Source organism: Ranitomeya variabilis, chromosome 4 (genome assembly GCF_051348905.1).
Source record: "Ranitomeya variabilis isolate aRanVar5 chromosome 4, aRanVar5.hap1, whole genome shotgun sequence".
Lineage (NCBI taxonomy): Eukaryota > Metazoa > Chordata > Amphibia > Anura > Dendrobatidae > Ranitomeya > Ranitomeya variabilis.
This window is the reverse complement of record NC_135235.1, coordinates 264,328,016-264,350,050: the sequence shown is the minus strand read 5'-3', so window position 1 is coordinate 264,350,050 and position 22,035 is coordinate 264,328,016. Positions and strand designations below refer to the sequence as shown.

The 22,035-nt window shown below is 45.3% G+C and overlaps 1 protein-coding gene across 1 annotated transcript in view; it reads left to right on the top strand.

Annotated features, from left to right (window-relative positions):
- The window catches only part of LOC143764305 (nicotinamide N-methyltransferase-like), a 39,406-nt gene extending 22,093 nt beyond the window's left edge, over positions 1-17,313 (top strand). The window contains exons 2-3 of the mRNA XM_077249736.1: positions 5,734-5,941; positions 16,593-17,313. Coding sequence (XP_077105851.1) covers positions 5,734-5,941; positions 16,593-17,016 — 632 coding nt within the window. The 3' untranslated portion in view covers positions 17,017-17,313. The remainder of the gene's footprint in view (positions 1-5,733; positions 5,942-16,592) is intronic.
- The last annotated feature ends 4,722 nt before the right edge of the window (positions 17,314-22,035 follow it).

Below are 22,035 nucleotides of genomic sequence, written 5' to 3'. Positions count from 1 at the left end.
GGCTCAACGACATTAACCCAATGGGCAGTGAGGGAAAGGTATCGCCCCTGTCCATGTTGACTGGTCCACGCATCGGTGGTGAGGTGGACCTTGCTACTGACGGCGTTCAGTAGCGCGTGTTTTATGTGTCCCTCCACATGCTTGTGCAGGGCAGGGACGGCTTGCCTGCTGAAGTAAAAGCGGCTGGGCACATTGTACTGTGGGACTGCCAATGACATCAAGTCACGGAAGCTGTCAGTCTCCACCAGCCTGAATGACAGCATTTCCAGTGACAGAAGTTTGGCAATGCCTGCAGTCAGAGCCTGTGCTCGTGGGTGGTTTGACGAGAAAGGCCGCCTTTTCTCCCATGCCTGTACTACCGATGGCTGTAGACTGGGCTGGGAGTGTGTGGATGACTGGGAAAGTGGTGCTGCGGGTGGAATTACAGCGGGTCTCTGGACAACAGGGCCAGAGGTTCTTCCACGGCGATCCTGGGAGGAAGCCGAACCAGCTGCGTGTGAGCTAGAGGAAGAGGCAACACGAGCTGAAGAGGTGGTAGCTGCCGCTGTTGGTTGGCCTACCTCTTCAGTGTGTTTTTCTAACTCCGCCGGGTGCCTGTTGCGCACATGTTTCCACATGTTGGAGGTATTGAGGTTGCTGACATTTTTCCCTCTTTTGACTTTTTGATGACACACGTTGCATCTGACATAGCAAATGTCATCTGCAACTGTGTCAAAAAAGGACCAGGCACTGCAAGTCTTGGGAGCGCCCTTTTTGGCTTTTGGAAGAGACATGCTCCTAACGGGTGCCAAAGCGGAGGCTGCAGGATCCGCAGTCTTCCCCCTCCCTCTCCCTCTTTGGGCCGTACGGGGAATCTCTTCCTTAGAGCTGCTCCCACCACCTTCCTGTCCCTCACGCCAAGATGGGTCAAGGACCTCATCATCTACACTACCCTCTGCCCCCAACTGCTCCTCCTGGGTAGTCTCAGCAGCAGAGCACGCACCAGTAAGTGGCACCTGAGTGTCATCATCAGCTGATGCGGCCTGCGATGTGGTGACCGGAGCCACTGGCCCACCCGCCTCTTCAGAGGAAGACAGAAAAAGCTGTTGGGCATCACTGCACCCTGCCTCTTCTTCCATTTCTCCAATGCTGCTTGGCTGGCCCCCTGTTTCCAAGCCAAGAGATTCAGAGAACAGAAGTAGAGACGGCTCCTGTCCTGGGCTCTCTGTCTGCCTGGGCAATTTGGCAGGTGGTGAAGAGACAGATGGCTGCTCTCCAGTGCTCTGTGTCTGAGAGGATGTGGCACTAATGGAAGTTGATGCATTAGCTGCCATCCATCCGACAACAGCTTCAATTTGTTCTTGACGCAGCAGCGGTGTACGGCGCTCTGACACAAAGCTGCGCATGAACGACTGTTGCCTGGTGAAAGTGGGTGCTGATGAGTCACCGGTGCCCGCAGCAGGCACAGAATCCCCACGTCCCCTCCCTGCTCCGCGCCCACGCCCACGCCCACGTGCCTTACTCACTGCCTTCTTCATCTTGGTTGACTGATAAAGATAAGCAGAAAAGTACTAACGGATTTGTGTGCTTATTCCTGAGCAACTCCTCCTAACAGGTATAAGAAACACTAATTTTCTAAAGTGTGGACTAGACTTTAATATGAGCTAATGTGGCCTACACAAATGTAAAGTGGTGTAACTGGTGTGTTTGGTGAACTTTATTATTTATTTCTTTTTTGGGGGCTGAACTGACAACAGATAGAGCTGCAGTCACACGGAGACCGTGCAGACAGACGTAAACAGCGCTGCAAGGCCCAAAAACCCTCCTCTACTTTATCCTATGTAGTGTTTTTCCACAAGTTAGCTGGAGACGGGTGGAAAGACACTAATAGGATTTTTTTAAATAAATTAGCAGCAACCTACACTACTTGAAAAAAAAAGAAAATTGATTTGGCGGTATGACGCAGTGAACAACCCTGAGCTGGAGACAACCAGGCTATGGCTGCTCACAGACTACAGGGCGAGCTGCAATCACACGGAGACCGTGCAGACAGCCGTAAACGGCGCTGCAAGGCCCAAAAACCCTCCTCTACTTTATCCTATGTAGTGTTTTTCCACAAATTAGCTGGAGACGGGTGGAAAGACACTAATAGGATTTTTTTAAATAAATTAGCAGCAGACTACACTACTTGAAAAAAAATTAAAATTGATTTGGCGGTATGACGCAGTGAACAACCCTGAGCTGGAGACAACCAGGCTATGGCTGCTCACAGACTACAGGGCGAGCTGCAATCACACGGAGACCGTGCAGACAGCCGTAAACGGCGCTGCAAGGCCCAAAAACCCTCCTCTACTTTATCCTATGTAGTGTTTTTCCACAAATTAGCTGGAGACGGGTGGAAAGACACTAATAGGATTTTTTTAAATAAATTAGCAGCAGACTACACTACTTGAAAAAAAATTAAAATTGATTTGGCGGTATGACGCAGTGAACAACCCTGAGCTGGAGACAACCAGGCTATGGCTGCTCACAGACTACAGGGCGAGCTGCAGTCACACGGAGACCGTGCAGACAGCCGTAAACGGCGCTGCAAGGCCCAAAAACCCTCCTCTACTTTATCCTATGTAGTGTTTTTCCACAAATTAGCTGGAGACGGGTGGAAAGACACTAATAGGATTTTTTTGAATAAATTAGCAGCAGACTACACTACTTGAAAAAAAAAAAAAAGAACAGTATGAGGCAATGAACCACCCTCCCTGAACTGAATACAACCAGCTATGGATGGCCTATGTGGCTGCACTCAGACTAGAGAGTGGGCTGCACTCACACACACACACACACACACACACACAGACCTTGCAGATCGCTGTGAAAACAGCGCTACAAGGCAAAAGCAAGGTGAATAGTAGGTGAACACAGCGGTTGCTAAATTAGCCTTTGGAAAGCACAAAGAAGCAAATCGCTATCTCTAAACTGTCCCTCAGTCAGCAAACAGCGTCCTGTCACTAACTGAATTCACAGCAGAGTGATCGCAAAATGGCGCCAGCGACTTTTAAACTGCATCATGACATCATTTCAGCAGCCAATAACAGCCTTGCCAGTAGTTTCATGCCCTCCATGCTAAACAGGATGTGCCCACACTTGGAATCATTCTCATTGGCTGAATTTCTGCATTTTGAATCTTTGAACTTCCGATTCCGGTATCCGATACGCGGCAAGTATCGGAATCCCGGTATCGGAATTCCGATACCGCAAGTATCGGCCGATACCCGATACTTGCGGTATCGGAATGCTCAACACTAGTCACCACGTTTTTGGAAGATGGGATAAAAATAGCGTTAAATAGGGGCAGAGGTGGGCGTTACATTAGTGTGTTTGTTATGCGTTTATTACCCACCTAAGTTGCCGAAATACCTTTGCAAAGTCTCCGTTTTCGCCTGTCAATCAGGCTGGTCTGGTCAAAAGGGCGTCTTGTCTTCCCCCAGATTTTGCGTAGTTTTCCGTTGGTGGCGTAGTGGTGTGCGCATGCCCAAGGTCCCGAATCCTCTGCCAGGGGATTTAAAAAAGCGCGCTGTTCATGATTTCATTGGTGATCGGTGGGCGCGGCCATCTTCCTTTGGCCGCGCGTGCGCAGAAGCGGCGCTCTGCTGGCCGCGGCTTCAGGAAAATGGCTGCGGGATGCCGCGCGTGCGCAGATGGATATCGCGGCGGCCATTTTCCTGAAGCCGCGGCCAGCAGAGCGCCGCTTCTGCGCACGCGCGGCCAAAGGAAGATGGCCGCGCCCACGATCACCAATGAAATAACGAACAGCGCGCTCTTTTAAATCCCCTGGCAGAGGATTCGGGACCTTGGGCATGCGCACACCACTACGCCACCAACGGAAAACTACGCAAAATCTGGTGGAAGACAACGCCCTTTTGACCAGACCAGCCTGATTGACAGGCGAAAACGGAGACTTTGCAAAGGTATTTCGGCAACTTAGGTGGGTAATAAACGCATAACAAACACACTAATGTAACGCCCACCTCTGCCCCTATTTAACGCTATTTTTATCCCATCTTCCAAAAACGTGGTGACAGGTTCCCTTTAAGGTACCGTCACACTCAGCGACGTTGCAGCGATATAGACAACGAGCCGATTGCTGCAGCGTCGCTGTTTAGGTCGCTGTAGAGACGTCAAACACAGCAGCTCCAGAACGATGCAGGAGCGATCTTGTGACGTAACGGTGACTCACGCATCGTTCTCACAGGTTGTTAGCTCCATGTAAAACATTGCTGGCATTGTTGCTTTTGCTGTCAAACACGACGATACATGCCGACCTGACGACAAAGCGGGATCCAGATCGCTGCTGCGTGTCAAACACAATGAGATCGCTAACCTGGATGCTGCAACGTCACAAATCGTTGTCGTTCTCGTTGTAAAGTTGCTGAGTGTGAAGGTACCTTTAGGAGGCAACACTGTTTGACAATCAATTTCACATGCTGTTGTGCAAATGGAATAGACAACAGATGGAAATTTTTGGCAATTATCAAGACCCCCTCAATCATGGAGTGGTTCTGCAGGTGGGGACCACAGACCACATCTCAGTACTAATGCTTTCTGGCTGATGTTTAGGTCACTTTTGAATGTTGGTTGTGCTTTCACACTCGTGGTAGCATGAGACGGACTCTACAACCCACACAATTGGCTCAGGTAGTGCAGCTCATCCAGGATGGCACATCAAATCGAGCACTGGCAAGAAGGTTTGCTGTGTCTTTCAGTGTAGTGTCCAGAGGCTGGAGGTGCTACCAGGAGACAGGCCAGTACACCAGGAGACGTGGAGGGGGCAGTAGGAAGGCAACAACCCAAAAGCAGGACTGCTAACTCAGCCTTTGTGCAAGGAGGAACAGGAGAAGCACTGCCAGAGCTCTGCAAAATGACCTCCAGCAGGCCACAAATGTGCATGTGCCTGCACAAACGGTTAGAAACCGACTCCATGAGGATGGTCTGAGTGCCCGACATCCACAGATGGGGATTGTGCTCACAGCCCAACACCGTGCAGGATGCTTGGCATTTGCCACAGAACACCAGGATTGGCTAATTCTCCTCTGGTGCCCTGTGCTCTTCACAGATGAAAGCAGGTTCACACTGAGCACATGTGACAGACGTGATAGAGTCTGGAGACGCTGTGGAGAACGATCTGCTGCCTGCAACATCCTTCAGCATGACCGGTTTGGCAGTGAAAGGGCTGAACGCACAGTGTCAGTGTGCCTGTTATCTAATTCTCCTCTCCCATCAGCATCAGCCATCCACTACTATGTGCAGCAAGTGGCCACTGTTGACAGGAGATCGGGATGAAAAAGCATTTGCTCACACTGACACAGTGTGTGCTCTTGCTCCTGCAGAGTCAGTGTGTGCAGAGCCAAGGATCAATTTAGATAGTGCTCCATATCTAGTGCTGTAAATCAACATAAGGCGAGGTGCAGAGGGTTGCAATTAAACAGTTGAAAAAACTACATTGAGACCTTGGTTAAACCAAAGCCCCTTTATTTGCTTTTTTATTAGAATGCTTTTATATGTAAAATGCAACAAGTCAAATCTACACTACCAGTATGATTTATATGAGGGCCAAGTCTGCTATATCGATGTATAAATAATTTAATTTGAGGTTTGAGGGTGACAGAATCCTTTTAAATACTTTGCTAGAAGTGATTGTTTATTAACATCTATTAGGGTTTAATATGTCAGAACTTGAATATTTGGATTTTTCTGCAGGTCATATTAAAGGAGACATCTTGATTGACCTCAGCAATGGTTCACTGGTTCATCAATTGTACGCAGCCTGCGATTTTTTCAAGCACATCATAGTGCTGAAGTTCAGAGACAGATGCATCATGGAGCTGAAAAGATGGGTGGATTCACGTACTGGAGCATTTAATTGGGGCCACGCCGCACAACTTCATGCTGACGATGGAGAAGAATGGTGAGCTGAAAAGGAAAAATGAGGCAGATCTACTGTCTAGACCAGGGGTGGAGAACCTTAGACCCACGAGCCGTTTACTGCCCTCGATGACCTTTTATCCTTTCATCAGATTCAAATCAATTTAATATCATCTATTCAGTGAATAACTTATTATCACCACCAAAACAATGCTGTATAATAGTGCAACCCCCTAACAAGCTTCTGGAATCACATAAGATAATATCTCTCACCCAATGGCGCTACTGTAAAATGCATGAGATATTTTGTTAGGGAAATCCAGATTGATCATTTGCTGTGTATTCTTACCATGAAAATATGCCATGATTAGGGATGGGCGAACCCAAACTGTAAAGCTCTGGAACAGTACCAAACACATAGTGTTCGGTCACAAGATCCCGAACACGGGTTTCCATGGTAAACCCATGTATCAGTTCGGGTCGAGGGCCTGTAAAAGCATAAATTAATAATAAATATTAAAATTATACTTACCTGTCCAGTGATGAGTCGTCTTTTCCTGCTGTCTCCCTGGCCGCATCTGCTTCCGGAGCAGCTCATTAACTTCTGGCGGTACTCACTGCACTCGGCAGTCTTCGGCTTTTTCCGGCAGTGTTCGTGGGACGAGAGGATTCTTCGCTGGAGCGGTAAGTATATGGAGCGGCCCCCAAACGCAGGGCAGCGGGGTACTCGGTACCGGGTCTCTCTCTCGGTTCTGGAGATGTCACGGTGGCCTGACCCGGTCCGTGGCCCTGCTAAGGGGCGCCCAATTAAAGATGCAGGTGACGGTGTAGGTCGCAGTAAATAACGAGAACACAGGGTTGCAGTCTCTTTACCTCTTTACTGAAGGCTTCGGCATCTGCAATCCAGAGCACTGCTAACAGGGCTGGCTGAGTCCGACCGGTCCGAAGGCACATCCAGAGTTCCCTTTGCAGGTGGAAATCAAGAGCCTACCTGTTGTGAACTTCGTTTTCAGGCTCCCTCTTGTGGTCACAGATGGTATTGTGTGACTTTGGTTTTTTGGCTCCCCCTGGTGGTTTGGTTTATTATCCTGCGGGTCTGGCTGGATCAGCTGCCTCGTTATCCACCAGGGAGGCTCCTATTTAGCTCTGCTTCACTTCCACTTGTCGCCGGCTGTCTATGTATTCAGTGCTATTCTGATTGCTCTTGATCATCTTGTTTTCTGCCTCTTCAGGATAAGCTAAGTTCTGTTTGAATATTTTTGCTCATCTGCCTGTAATATGATTTCTGTGTATGATGAGTCTAGTCCAGCTTGCTAATATGTGATTTCTTTTTGCTGGTAAGCTCTGGGGTACGGAGTTGCTTCCCCCGCACCGTTAGTTGGTGCGGGGGCTCGAGCAATCTCTGCGTGGATATTTTGAATAGGGTTTTGTATTGACCACACAGTCCCCTTCCTATTTTCTGCTATCTACTATTAGCGGGCCTCGTTTGCTAAATCTAATTTCACCTCTGCGTTTGTGCTTTCCCCTTAACTAACCGTTAATATTTGTGGGGGGCTATTCTATTTCTTTGGGGTCATTTCACTGAGGCAAGCGAGGACTTTCTTTCCCTCTAGGAATAGTCAGTTTCTCCGGCCGTGACGAGACGTCTAGGAATTTTTTAGGTAACGTTCCATGGCTACTTTTAGTTGGATGCGGATAGGATCAGGTTGCGGTCAATCTAGCTACCACTTCCCCAGAGCTAGTTGTCCGTTAGTACTTAGCTTGTCAGACCTGCGATCCTTGCCACTGGGATCATAACAGTACTGCCGGCCAGTAAAGTGTTAATTGCATGGCAGAAGCAGGAGAAAAGAAGCCTGGAGAAATTTTTTTTTTGCTGCCGTGTGTCTAGCTGCTGTGTGTCTGGCTTCTATCCTCCTCTTAATCTTGGTGTAGCTCTGAGTTCAGCTGCTGATATGGATATCCAGAGTTTAGCCTCCAGTGTAGATCATCTTGCTGCAAGGGTACAAAGTATTCAGGATTTTGTTGTGCACAGTCCTATGTCAGAGCCTAGAATACCTATTCCGGAGTTGTTTTCTGGAGATAGATCTAGGTTCCTGAATTTTAAGAACAATTGCAAATTGTTTCTTTCTTTGAAACCTCGTTCCTCTGGGGATTCTGTTCAGCAAGTTAAGATTATTATTTCTTTCTTGCGTGGCGATCCTCAAGATGGGGCTTTTGCATTGGCTCCAGGGGATCCTGCATTGCTCAGTGTGGATGCGTTTTTTCTGGCCCTTGGATTGCTCTATGAGGAACCTAATCTTGAGAACCAGGCTGAAAAAGCATTATTGGCCCTCTCTCAGGGGCAAGATGATGCAGAGGTGTACTGCCAGAAATTTCGTAAATGGTCGGTGCTTACTCAATGGAATGAGTGTGCCCTGGCTGCAAATTTCAGAAAAGGTCTTTCTGAAGCTATTAAGAATGTCATGGTGGGGTTCCCTACGCCTGCAGGTCTGAATGAGTCAATGACTCTGGCCATTCAGATTGATCGGCGTTTGCGGGAGCGCAAATCTGCGCACCATTTGGCGGTGTCTTCTGAACAGACACCTGAGTCTATGCAATGTGATAGAATTCTGACCAGAAGTGAACGGTAAAATTATAGACGGCAAAATGGGTTGTGCTTTTACTGTGGTGATTCAGCTCATGTTATCTAAGCATGCTCTAAGCGCACAAAAAGGATTGATAAATCTGTCACCATCGGTACTTTACAGCCTAAGTTTATTTTGTCTGTTACCCTGATTTGTTCCCTGTCATCTTACCCGGTTATGGCTTTTGTGGATTCAGGTGCTGCCCTGAGTCTGATGGATTTGTCATTTGCCAGGCGCTGTGGTTTTGTTTTGGAGCCTTTAAAATTCCCTATCCCACTAAGGGGAATTGATGCTACACCATTGGCTACGAATAAACCTCAGTACTGGACACAAGTGACCATGTGCATGACTCCTGCTCATCAGGAGGTGATTCGTTTTCTTGTATTGCATAATTTGCATGATGTTGTCGTGTTGGGCCTGCCATGGTTGCAGACTCATAATCCAGTCCTGGATTGGAAAGCAATGTCTGTGGCAAGTTGGGGTTGTCAGGGAATTCATGGCGACGCTCCTGTGGTGTCAATTGCTTCATCCACTCCTTCTGAGGTCCCTGCGTTTTTGTCAGATTACCAGGATGTATTTGATGAGCCCAAACTCAGTTCTCTACCTCCTCATAGGGATTGTGATTGTGCTATAAATTTGATTCCTGGTAGTAAATTTCCTAAGGGACGACTTTTCAATTTGTCAGTGCCGGAGCATGCTGCTATCCGGAGTTATATAAAGGAGTCTTTGGAGAAAGGACTTATTCGCCCCTCCTCGTCCCCTCTTGGTGCGGGGTTCTTTTTTGTGGCTAAGAAAGATGGTTCCCTGAGACCTTGTATTGATTATCGCCTTCTAAACAAAATCACGGTCAAATTTCAGTATCCTTTGCCATTGTTATCTGATCTGTTTGCTCGCATTAGGGGGGCTAGTTGGTTCACCAAGATAGATCTTCGAGGTGCGTATAACCTTGTGCGTATTAAGCTGGGTGATGAATGGAAAACTGCATTTAATACGCCCGAAAGCCATTTTGAGTACTTGGTGATGCCTTTTGGACTTTCTAACGCTCCTTCTGTCTTTCAGTCCTTTATGCACGACATCTTCCGGGAATATCTGGATAAATTTAAGATTGTGTATCTGGATGATATTCTGATTTTTTCGGATGATTGGGAGTCCCATGTTGAGCAGGTCAGGATGGTGTTTCGGGTCCTGCGTGCCAATGCGTTATTTGTGAAAGGCTCAAAATGTCTTTTTGGAGTCCAGAAGGTTTCTTTTTTGGGTTTCATTTTTTCTCCTTCTGCTATTGAGATGGACCCAGTCAAGGTTCAGGCTATTCATGACTGGACTCAGCCTATATCTGTTAAGAGTCTTCAGAAGTTCTTGGGTTTTGCTAACTTTTACCGTCGCTTCATCGCTAGTTTTTCTGGTGTTGTTAAGCCATTGACGGATTTGACCAAGAAGGGCTCTGATGTTACTAATTGGTCTCCTGCGGCTGTGGAGGCCTTTCGGGAGCTGAAGCGCCGGTTTTCTTCAGCTCCGGTCTTATGTCAGCCAGACGTCTCCCTTCCCTTCCCTTCCAGGTCGAGGTTGATGCTTCTGAGATTGCAGCGGGGGCTGTTTTGTCGCAGAGAAGCTCTGATGGCTCTGTGATGAAGCCATGTGCTTTCTTTTCAAGAAAGTTTTCGCCTGCCGAGCGGAATTATGATGTTGGTAATCGGGAGTTGTTGGCTATGAAGTGGGCATTTGAGGAGTGGCGACATTGGCTCGAGGGAGCTAAGCATCGTGTGGTGGTCTTGACTGATCACAAAAATCTGATTTATCTCGAGTCGGCCAAGCACCTGAATCCTAGACAGGCTCGTTGGTCGTTGTTTTTCTCCCGTTTCGATTTTGTGGTTTCGTACCTGCCTGGTTCGAAGAATGTGAAGGCTGATGCTCTTTCTAGGAGCTTCGTGCCTGACTCTCCGGGAGATTCAGAGCCGGCTGGTATTCTCAAGGAGGGAGTGATTTTGTCTGCCATTTCCCCAGATTTGCGACGTGTGCTGCAGAAATTTCAGGCGGATAGACCTGACCGTTGCCCACCAGAGAGACTGTTTGTCCCAGATAGATGGACCAGCAGAGTTATTTCCGAGGTTCATTCTTCGGTGTTGGCAGGCCATCCTGGGATTTTTGGTACCAGAGATTTGGTGGCTAGGTCATTCTGGTGGCCTTCCTTGTCGCGGGATGTGCGTTCCTTTGTGCAGTCTTGTGGAATTTGTGCTCGGGCTAAGCCTTGCTGTTCTCGTGCCAGTGGCTTGTTGATACCTTTGCCTGTCCCGAAGAGGCCTTGGACGCACATTTCCATGGATTTTATTTCAGATCTCCCTGTCTCTCAGAGAATGTCTGTCATTTGGGTGGTGTGTGATCATTTTTCTAAGATGGTCCATTTGGTGCCCTTGCCTAAGTTGCCTTCCTCCTCCGAGTTGGTTCCTCTGTTTTTTAAAAATGTGGTTCGTTTGCACGGGATCCCTGAAAATATTGTTTCCGACAGAGGATCCCAGTTTGTGTCTAGATTTTGGCGGACCTTTTGTGCTAAGATGGGCTTTAATTTGTCTTTTTCGTCGGCCTTCCATCCTCAGACGAATGGCCAAACCGAGCGCACTAATCAGACTTTGGAAACCTATTTAAGATGTTTTGTTTCTGCTGATCAGGACGACTGGGTGACTTTTTTGCCATTGGCCGAGTTTGCCCTTAATAATCGGGCTAGTTCTGCTACTTTGGTTTCGCCTTTTTTTTGTAATTCAGGGTTTCATCCTCGTTTTTCCTCGGGTCAGGTGGAGCCTTCTGACTGTCCTGGAGTGGATGTTGTGTTGGATAGGTTGCATCAGATTTGGAATCATGTGGTGGACAATTTGAAGCTGTCACAAGACAAAGCTCAGCGCTTTGCCAACCGCCGTCGCTGTGTGGGCCCCCGACTTTGTGTTGGGGACTTGGTGTGGTTGTCTTCTCACTTTGTTCTTATGAAGGTCTCCTCTCCTAAGTTTAAGCCTCGGTTTATCGGTCCTTATAAGATTTTGGAAGTCCTTAACCCTGTGTCTTTTCGTTTGGACCTTCCGGCATCGTTTGCTATTCATAATGTGTTCCATCGGTCGTTGTTGCGGAGGTATGTGGTGCCTGTGGTTCCTTCGGTTGAGCCTCCTGCCCCTGTGCTGGTTGAGGGAGAATTGGAATACGTGGTGGAGAAGATCTTGGATTCTCGTATTTCTAGACGGAGGCTTCAGTATTTGGTTAAGTGGAAAGGCTATGGTCAGGAGGATAATTCCTGGGTTGTCGCCTCTGATGTTCATGCGGCCGATTTGATTCGTGCCTTCCATGTGGCTCACCCTGACCGCCCTGGGGGTTTTGTAGAGGGTTCGGTGACCCCTCCTCAAGGGGGGGGGTACTGTTGTGAACTCCGTTTTCAGGCTCCCTCTTGTGGTCACAGATGGTATTGTGTGACTTTGGTTTTTTGGCTCCCCCTGGTGGTTTGGTTTATTATCCTGCGGGTCTGGCTGGATCAGCTGCCTCGTTATCCACCAGGGAGGCTCCTATTTAGCTCTGCTTCACTTCCACTTGTCGCCGGCTGTCTATGTATTCAGTGCTATTCTGATTGCTCTTGATCATCTTGTTTTCTGCCTCTTCAGGATAAGCTAAGTTCTGTTTGAATATTTTTGCTCATCTGCCTGTAATATGATTTCTGTGTATGATGAGTCTAGTCCAGCTTGCTAATATGTGATTTCTTTTTGCTGGTAAGCTCTGGGGTACGGAGTTGCTTCCCCCGCACCATTAGTTGGTGCGGGGGCTCGAGCAATCTCTGCGTGGATATTTTGAATAGGGTTTTGTATTGACCGCACAGTCCCCTTCCTATTTTCTGCTATCTACTATTAGCGGGCCTCGTTTGCTAAATCTAATTTCATCTCTGCGTTTGTGCTTTCCCCTTAACTAACCGTTAATATTTGTGGGGGGCTATTCTATTTCTTTGGGGTCATTTCACTGAGGCAAGCGAGGACTTTCTTTCCCTCTAGGAATAGTCAGTTTCTCCGGCCGTGACGAGACGTCTAGGAATTTTTTAGGTAACGTTCCACGGCTACTTTTAGTTGGATGCGGATAGGATCAGGTTGTGGTCAATCTAGCTACCACTTCCCCAGAGCTAGTTGTCCGTTAGTACTTAGCTTGTCAGACCTGCGATCCTTGCCACTGGGATCATAACACCTACCTACTAGCGCCTGGGTGTTGTAGTACTTCCCTGCTGAGCACCACGGGATAGTCCTCACAACTGTCGTGTATGTTTTTGTTCTTTCTCTCTCTGTCCCCCAGATGATATGGATAGGACGCACCCGTATGACGGGTAGGCCTGGAGTTATTTTATAGGGACCCTAGAGACGCCCCTCTCCCACAATTGCCTCCGTTGTCTTCATTAGGGGAAAAAGGTGAGACAGCCAACCTAGAGTTAACTGCCCTGCCGTTGGTTTAAAGTAATGCGTAGAGTCTGTTACTTTCTCGGCGTTCCGGCCACCGGCTACGCGCCTCAGTAGGATGTTGCCGATCTCGGGGCACGACTCCTACTGGTTCTATCGCCTTTGTGCTGTGATCTCTTTTCTCACTTCTCCACAATATACTTCGCTTCGTGTCCTTTCTTAAGATGCCGCCGCAATGAGGTGCAGGCACGGCTCCGTAACAATCTGTCCTTTGCTAGGCCTCTGTCGGGATCGCACCCCTGACAGGGACCCCCCTGAATCTTCCCAAGTAACGCTCTCCTCTCACTAGATGTTACCTGGGCAAAACCCAGTCAGCTTCTCCCTAACTTCCTATCCAACCCCCAGTTTTACCAGAGTGTGAGGAGTGGCCTAATACATAGAACCCTTTGCTCCCCCTGGTGGCCAGAGTGTGAAGTGTAATGTGTGACTGTGATACCTGGTCAGGTGAACTCCTTTAGTGCAATCAGACGTAACATCGCTCCCCTTAGTGGCAGAGCGACATTACTGCAACGACCAGGACTCTGGGGCGCTGCATATAATTATAATGTTTATTATTAATTGTATGCTTTGTTTTACAGCCCCCTCCCGCCCCATCCCATATCTGTAAAGTCCAAACTCGGGGTTTGGACGCAAGATCGTGTCATCTCCGGCCCCGAGCTCGAACTTTACAAAAAAACTCAAGTGAACCCGCCTATCCCGAACATCAGGGGGTTCGCCCATCACTAGCTGTGATATATTTTATCCCTTGAAGCTGAGAAGACCGTTTCTCGACCTGCTCTCTCCACCTGTCACTATTTTTTTAGACAGTCCCATTCTTCCTTCTGTCTATTCTGCAGGCCACTAGAGAAATATCTATGCATCCATTCACAATCTTTAAGGGCATGAATTACAGGGGAGTGGATGAAGATTCTGCCCCATACCATAGTGTACAAATTTAGGCCGGAAGTGAGATCTAGACCATGCACATATTCTATTATCGCAATGCTAGACTATCTAAAATCAAATAGTATTTTTGTCCACAAAGGTAATTGTACTGATTCATAAGGTCCTGTAAAATAGTGGAGTTAGCAATAAGCAATCATTATGTATTAGAAACCCCTCTCTAAAGCTAACTACTGGTCTTACATTTTTCACTTTTGATTGTGAGTTCGGAACAATCATTGTCATTGGTTTACCACAACAGACAGGAGTCAGATAACCGTGACGTACTGTATGATTTCTCCTACTCCTGCACTGACTAGAAGCACTTCTCCTTCGTATTAAACGTTACAGGTTTCTACTGTAACACCTAGGGCACCTGCATCAATGCATCACTGGTTCTTATATTGCTGCCTCCTGATGAACCGTATTTCGGGGAAACGCATTGAGGCGATTATTTGGAAGCTAAGTATTTTATGTGGGGCCATCACCCTCTCTTTGCTATCCATGAAACCTGATATTGACATTTAGACTGTACATTGTTAATATTTTGCTATTGTCAGGTTGGTATCCTGCCTGAGGCTTACTAAGGCTGTTTTGTACAGTCTGGCATGTATTTTTTCATGAACCAGACTTTTAATAGTAGGTAATTTTTTATCTCCCTGTGTTACTATTGTCCTTTATGCATCTATCTGCATTCCCAGAAAAGGTTGATTATACCTGTATACTTGGTGACTAGCAGATGGGATGCTTTGAGCTAAATTAGTTATATGTCTATAATAGTGCTCAGGTGCAATATATGTATAACTATTTTGATATAGGACAATACATGGGGGTATATTTGTGCACCTAGTTTTGTTTCTCTACACCTTGCTTCATCTCTTTTATATGCTCATTGTTTTCCTACCTTTAGTGTATTAGTTATTTAACAGGGTGAGCTGGGGACAGCCGCCGTTGAGTGGAGGCGCCAAAATTATCTATCAGGGTGCCAACCTCCACTGCCAGGAAGGGACAGTAGTAGAGCGTAGGGTTACATGCTAGGTTAGGTGCACAATTTGGATCTTTTTTGGTTTTCTGTTTTTTTCACCGGGAAATTGGTATTTTTAGAGCATCTTGTATTAATAAAGGCTATTTTTTAAGGGGAATACATGTCACATATACTGTAACACCTACCAGAGAAAAAGTGAGCAAAAACCCTGCGGTAACTAAGTAAAGAAAGCAAAAGTGCATTTGAATAACAAAGTTTTTAGTAATACCATTTTTTGATTAAAAAAATAGCACAAAAGCCATCCCACCATGTCAAGGTAAGGCTTCTTTCACACTAGCGTCGGGCTCGGCCCGTCGCTGTGCGTCGGGCCGACGTTCCCGACGCTAGCGTGGTCTCCGCCGCACAACGGGGGCAGCGGATGCATTTTTCCAGCGCATCCACTGCCCCATTGTGAGGTGCGGGGAAGTGCGGGGAGGTGGGGGCGGAGTTCCGGCCGCGCATGCGTGGTCGTAAAAAGCGGACCGTTGGGAGCAAAAAACGTTACATGTAACATTTTTTGGTCCCGACGGTCCGCCACAACACGGCGCAATGGTCGCACGACGGTTGCGACGTGTGGCAATGCGTCGCAAATGCGTCGCTAATGTAAGTCAATGCAGAAAAAACGCATCCTGCAAGCACTTTTGCAGGATGCGTTTTTTCGGCAAAACGACACATTTGCGATGTATTGCAGTTAACGCTAGTGTGAAAGTAGCCTAACTCTGATCGGGACTGTTCTACACTGTCTAATATTAAAACCTTACCATGTGTCAATGTTTACCTCAGTGTGAATAAGGGCAGAGAAAAGTACTGGGCCCAACCAGTGAAACACCAGACTGGGGAAGCTCTATATACAATTTCTAGCTCAGGATAGGGGAAGGCCACACCCCAGCTTGCACAGAATGCAACAATAAAAAAAAAATGGTGAGTTTGGAACAATCATTGTCATGGGTTTACCACAACAGACAGGAGTCAGATAATGGCAACGTATGATTTCTCCTACTCCTGCACTAACTAGAAGCACTTCTACTTCATATTAAATGTTACAGGTTTCTTCTAGCAGGGCAGTGGTTAATCCGCTCATTTGAGAACTCCTGGAAGCTTGCCTGCATTAAGGTTATCAGCTGTTCACTCTTAGACACTCTCCTCGCCTATATAAACTGCACTCTGGCAAGCACTCATTGCCATAGATAGTTTCATTGCTGCATAGTTTAGGAGCTGGTGGAGAGTTGGTGTTTGAGAAGGTGTTTGCTGGATTTATCTAAGACTGTTGTGTGGTTTAGGTTGTGTGCTCTCCTTCTCCTACTTTGGTTTTCCCCGATCCTCCCCTCCCTGTTTTTTTCCTTTGTTTGTGTGAGCATTTTTGTATGATTGGTATTTTCTTTTATCCCTGTTCATATTACCTTGCTGGTCTGGTTGTGTATTGCCATACACCACTACTCCCCTCTTCCCTCGGTGGGGGGAGGGAACAGACTGAGGGTGGATTCAGGAGCTCAGCAAGGTACATGGCCCTGGCATCTTCACCATTAGAAGTAATCTGGGGAACAGGGATAGCTAGAGTGCTCCTAGCAATAGGGACAGGGAAGGATCCCCTGGCCCTGGGATACCCAACAACAGAGTTGTGACAATCAATTTTACATTATTTTACATTTCTTTCAGTGACAAATTACTGGAAAAAGAAGAGAAAATGAGGTTTGCCCTTCAACATGTTGTGAAATGTGATCTTGAGAAAGAAAATATGATGGATCCGATTGTTTTACCTCCAGCAGACTGTATAATCTGTGCTTGGCTCCTAGATACTATCAGTAAAGACCAAGATGATTATATGAGAAATCTCAAAAAGTTCTCAAGTTTACTAAAACCTGGTGGACACATTATAATATTTGGGTGTTTAGAGTCAACATATTTCACAGTTGGGAAAGACAAATTACATCTTCTCAATTATGATGAGGATTTTGCCAGGAAAGCTCTAGTTGGAGAAGGTTTTGTTATTGACCGCTGTGAGGTTTTGAAGAGAACAGTTGCAAGTGATCTTGTTGACCATAAGGGAATCCTATTCATTGCAGCTCACAAAGAGAAGTAAGTGTGAGAAAAAACTAACAAAATAATCCTGTGTGTATTTTAATATTAATATCTATGCTTTCAAAATATACAAATGATAAAATTTCTTTAAAGAAAAGAATTTCCAACATTTTTCTTGTAAAAGTTTCACACTATTTCTCCACCTTTATTTTTTGGAGTCTTTATTTGGAACAATAATTGAGTGAAATGAAAATAGAGTTAGCACGTGATGTGATCATTTGGGAGATCTTATGGTATTATGAGCCTTCTGGCTATTTGCAAGATATCAATATTGAAATAAAGAGAATGCAATATTAAACTTGAATCTTGTGATTTCCTTGAGGTGTTATTGCTATTTGCCTCTTTCTTTGCCAAAAAGCTATCTATCTTGATTTCTGAGTCTTATTATAGCTATATTTTATGCAGAGCCTTTAAGGAGTTGTGCAATTAAAACAAGTTATCACTAGTGATGAGCGAGTATGCTCGTTACTCGAGTTTCTCCGAGCATGCTCGGGTGGTCTCCGAGTATTTCAGCGTGCTCGGAGATTTAGTTTATGTCGACGCAGCTGCATGATTTGCGGCTGCTAGACAGCTTGAATACATGCCTAACAAAAAGGCAATCCCCACATGGGTCTAGTTTCCAAGATGGGGTCACTTGCAGGGGGGTTTCTACTGTTTAGGCACATCAGGGGCTCTGCAAACATAACATGATGCCTGCAGACCGTTCCATCAAAGTCTGCATTCCTAAACGTCACTACTTCCCTTCCGAGCCCCGACGTGTGCCCAAACAGTGGTTCCCCCCCACTTATGGGGTATCAGCGTACTCAGGACAAACTGGACAACAACTTTTGGGGTCCAATTTCTCCTGTTACTCTTGTGAAAATAAAAAATTGAGGGCTAGAAAATAATTTTTTCAGGAAAGAAAAATGATTTTTTATTTTCACGGCTCTGCATTATAAACTTCTGTTAAAGCACTTGGGGGGTTTAAAGTGGTCACCGCACATCTAGATTAGTTCCTTGGGCGGTCTAGTTTCCAAAATGGGGTCACTTGTGGGGGAGATCCAATGTTTAGGCACACAGGGGCTCTCCAAACGCGACATGGTGTCTGCTAACGATTGGAGCAAATTTTTCATTCAAAAGTCAAATGGCGCTCCTTCCCTTCCGAGCCTTGACAAGTGCATAAACAGTGGTTTACCCCCACATGTGAGGTATCAGTGTACTCAGTAAAAATTGCCCAACAAATTTTATGATCTATTTTATCCTGTTGCCCATGTGAAAATGAAAAAATTGAGGCTAAAAAATTTTTTTTGTGAAATAAAAAGTACTTTTTCATTTTTACGGATCAATTTGTGAAGCACCTGGGGGTTCAAACTGCTCACTATGCACCTAGATAAGCTCCTTGGGGGTCTAGTTTCCAAAATGGAGTCACTTGTGGGGGAGCTCCAATGTTTAGGCACACAGGGGCTCTCCAAACGTGGCATGGTGTCCGCTAAAGATTGGAGCCAATTTGTCATTGAAAAAGTCAAATGGCGCTCCTTCCCTTCCGAGCCCTGTCGTGCACCCAAACAGTAGTTCCCCCCACATATGGGGTATCGGCGTACTCAGGACAAATTGTACAATAACATTTGGGGTCCGGTTTCTCCTTTTACCTTTGGGAGAATAAAAAAAATTGTTGCTGAAAGATCATTTTTGTGACTAAAAAGTAAAATTTTCATTTTGTCCTTCCATGTTGCTTCTGCTGTTGTGAAGCACCTGTAGGGTTAATAAACTTATTGCATGTGGTTTTGAGCACCTTGAGGGGTGCAGTTTTTAGAATGGTGTCACTTTTGGGTATTTTCAGCTATATAGACCGCTCAAACTGACTTCAAATGTGAGGTGGTCCCTAAAAAAATGGTTTTGTAAATTTTGTTGTAAAAATGAGAAATCGCTGGTCAAATTTTAACCCTTATAACTTCCTAGCAAAAAAGAAATTTTGTTTCCAAAATTGTGCTGATGTAAAGTAGACATGTGGGAAATGTTATTTATTAACTATTTTGTGTCACATAACTCTGGTTTAACAGAATAAAAATTCAAAATTTGAAAATTGCAAAATTTTCAAAATCTTCGCCAAATTTCCATTTTTTTCACAAATAAATGCAAAAATTATCGACCTAAATTTACCACTAACACGAGGCCCAATATGTCACAAAAAAAAATTCTCAGAACCGCTACGATCTGTTGAAGCGCTCCTGACTTATTACCTTATAAAGTGACACTGGTCAGAATTGCAAAAAATGGCCTGGTCATTAAGGTAAAAATAGGCTGGGTTATGAAGGGGTTAAGTTCAGCTAAGAAACCAGAGTCTGTTGCATTTGCAAGAAGCACAGCCACATTCACCCATACTTTGCCAAAAAGGCAGCCGTATAGGACCCAGGGGACTCAGAGGACGTTGCCCGACCAGGTTCGTGGCTGCTGGCTTGGGAAACTGTGGGCAAGGCACTGGGCAGGAGAAATGGAAGACAGCGTAGTGAGACAGCCAGTGGAAGGAACAAAAGGAACAGAACTATTACATTTTATATTTAATTCAAACAAACCAATGTTTATAAAAAATGTGCAGACAATTTTACCAATGAGCATATACTGTAAAGTTACATAACATAAAATGGATAAAGCAAAAGAAACTTATTACACTGATCACAGATATAATTCTTCGGCCTAGTGAAAGAGAGTACTTCTTTTGAAGAACGTCCAGCGGACAGGAATCATGCATACACCGAAGTGCATCTCCCTACATGAATCCAGATCATAATGTGTCTTGACCTTTTATCAGCACCTGAGTTACACCCATACTCACCCCTCCTCCACCCGTGATGACTTCACATTGGCCGGGTTGTGAAATGTCCTCAGCCCTTCAGGATTTTGTGACCTACCCAACTTAGGCGATAGCTTCATTTCTGATGATTGCAGAAGTTCGAGATCAATGCCATTTTTTTGTCGAGATTTTACCATTCCTCAGAAACCAAACATAACATTGCTATTGTTAGTAACAGTTGTGTGAAAAAGTGATTGCACCCTTCCCGATTTCCTTTTCTTTTACATGTTTGTCACCCTTAAATGTTTTAGATGACCAAACAAATTTAAATAATATAACATAGGTAAACATAAAATCAGTTTTTAAATGAAGGTCTTTATAATTAAGGGAAAAAATAATCCAAACCTACAGGTCCCTGTATGAAAAAGAGCTCCCCCCTTTAAAAATAAATTAACTAATTAAGATTTAAAATTAAAATAAAAAGTGTATTTAAATATTTCCTGAATTTAATTAATAAGAATACAATGAATATCAGTAAACATGGTTATAAGAAATTCAAAATAGCATTTCATAGACATAATGTAACATAATGAGACAAACCGAACAGAAGAGTCTTCACTCCTACATACGTTTCACAAAGAACTTTCTCAAGGGGCTACATCAATGTAGAAAATTATCTCACGGGTCTCAGAAAATGTCAACATGAATACATTTTTTATACAAAGTTCTAAATATTTTTAGCCAAAAAATAAAGGGAACACTAAAATCCCACATCCTAGATATCACTGAATGAAATATTCCAATTGTAAATCTGTGTTCATTACATAGTGGAATGTGTTGAGAACAATAAAACCTAAAAATGATCATGGTAAATCACAACTAATATCCCAAGGAGGTCTGGAGTTGGAATGATGCTCAAAATCAAAGTGGAAAATGAAGTTACAGGCTCAGTAGTGTGTGTGGCCTCGACGTGCCTGTATGATCTCCCTACAATGCCTGGGCATGCTCCTGATAAGGCAGCGGATGGTCTCCTGAGGGATCTCCTCCCAGACCTGGACTAAAGCATCCACCAACTCCTGGACAGTCTGTGGTGCAACGTGATGTTGGTGGATGGTGCGAGACATGATGTCCCAGATGTGTTCAATCGGATTCAGGTCTGCGGAACAGGCAGGCCAGTCCATAGCTTCAATGCCTTCATCTTGCAGGCACTGCTGACACACTCCAGCCACATGAGGTCTGGCATTGTCCTGCATTAGAAGGAACCTAGGGCCAACCACACCAGCATATGGTCTCACAAGGGGTCTGAAGATCTCATCTCAGTATCTAATGGCAGTCAGGCTACCGCTGGCGAGCACATGGAGGGCTGTGCGGCCCTCCAAACAAATGCCACCCCACACCATTAGTGACCCACTGCCAAACCGGTCATGCTGAAGGATGTTCCTGTTCCTCCTCATCTTCCTCCTCCTCCTCCTGTTCCTCGTCATCACCCAATGTGGCTTGAGAATATTGTGTGAGGCTGGTCTGTGTGGTATCAGCCACTGTAAAATCTTGCTCCATAGCAACCTGCTCGACATTCAAGGTTTCCTCTTTGAGATTCTGCAGTGAACATTTTAATTGACATAGCAGTGGGATGGTTACACTGATACAGTTGTGCTCAAAAGTTTACATACCCTGACAGAATTTTTGCTTTCGTAGTTTTTTTTCAGAGAATATGAATGATAACACCAAAACTTTTTCTCCACTCATGGTTACTGGTTGGGTGAAGCCATTTATTGTCAAGCTACTGTGTTTTCTCTTTTTGAATAATAATGACAACCCAAAACATCCAAATGACCCTGATCAATAGTTCACATACAGTGCCTACAAGTAGTATTCAACCCCCTGCAGATTTAGCAGGTTTACACATTTGGAATTAACTTGGCATTGTGACATTTGGACTGTAGATCAGCCTGGAAGTGTGAAATGCACTGCAGCAAAAAAGAATGTTATTTCTTTGTTTATTTTTTTTTTAAATTGTGAAAAGTTTTATCAGAGGGTCATTTATTATTCAACCCCTCAACCCCCCAGAATTCTGTTTGGTTCCTCTAAAGTATTAAGAAGTAGTTCAGGCACAAAGAACAATGAGCTTCACATGTTTGGATTAATTATCTCTTTTTCCAGCCTTTTCAGACTATTTAAGACCCTCCCCAAACTTGTGAACAGCACTCAAACATGGTCAACATGGGAAAGACAAAGGAGCATTCCAAGGTC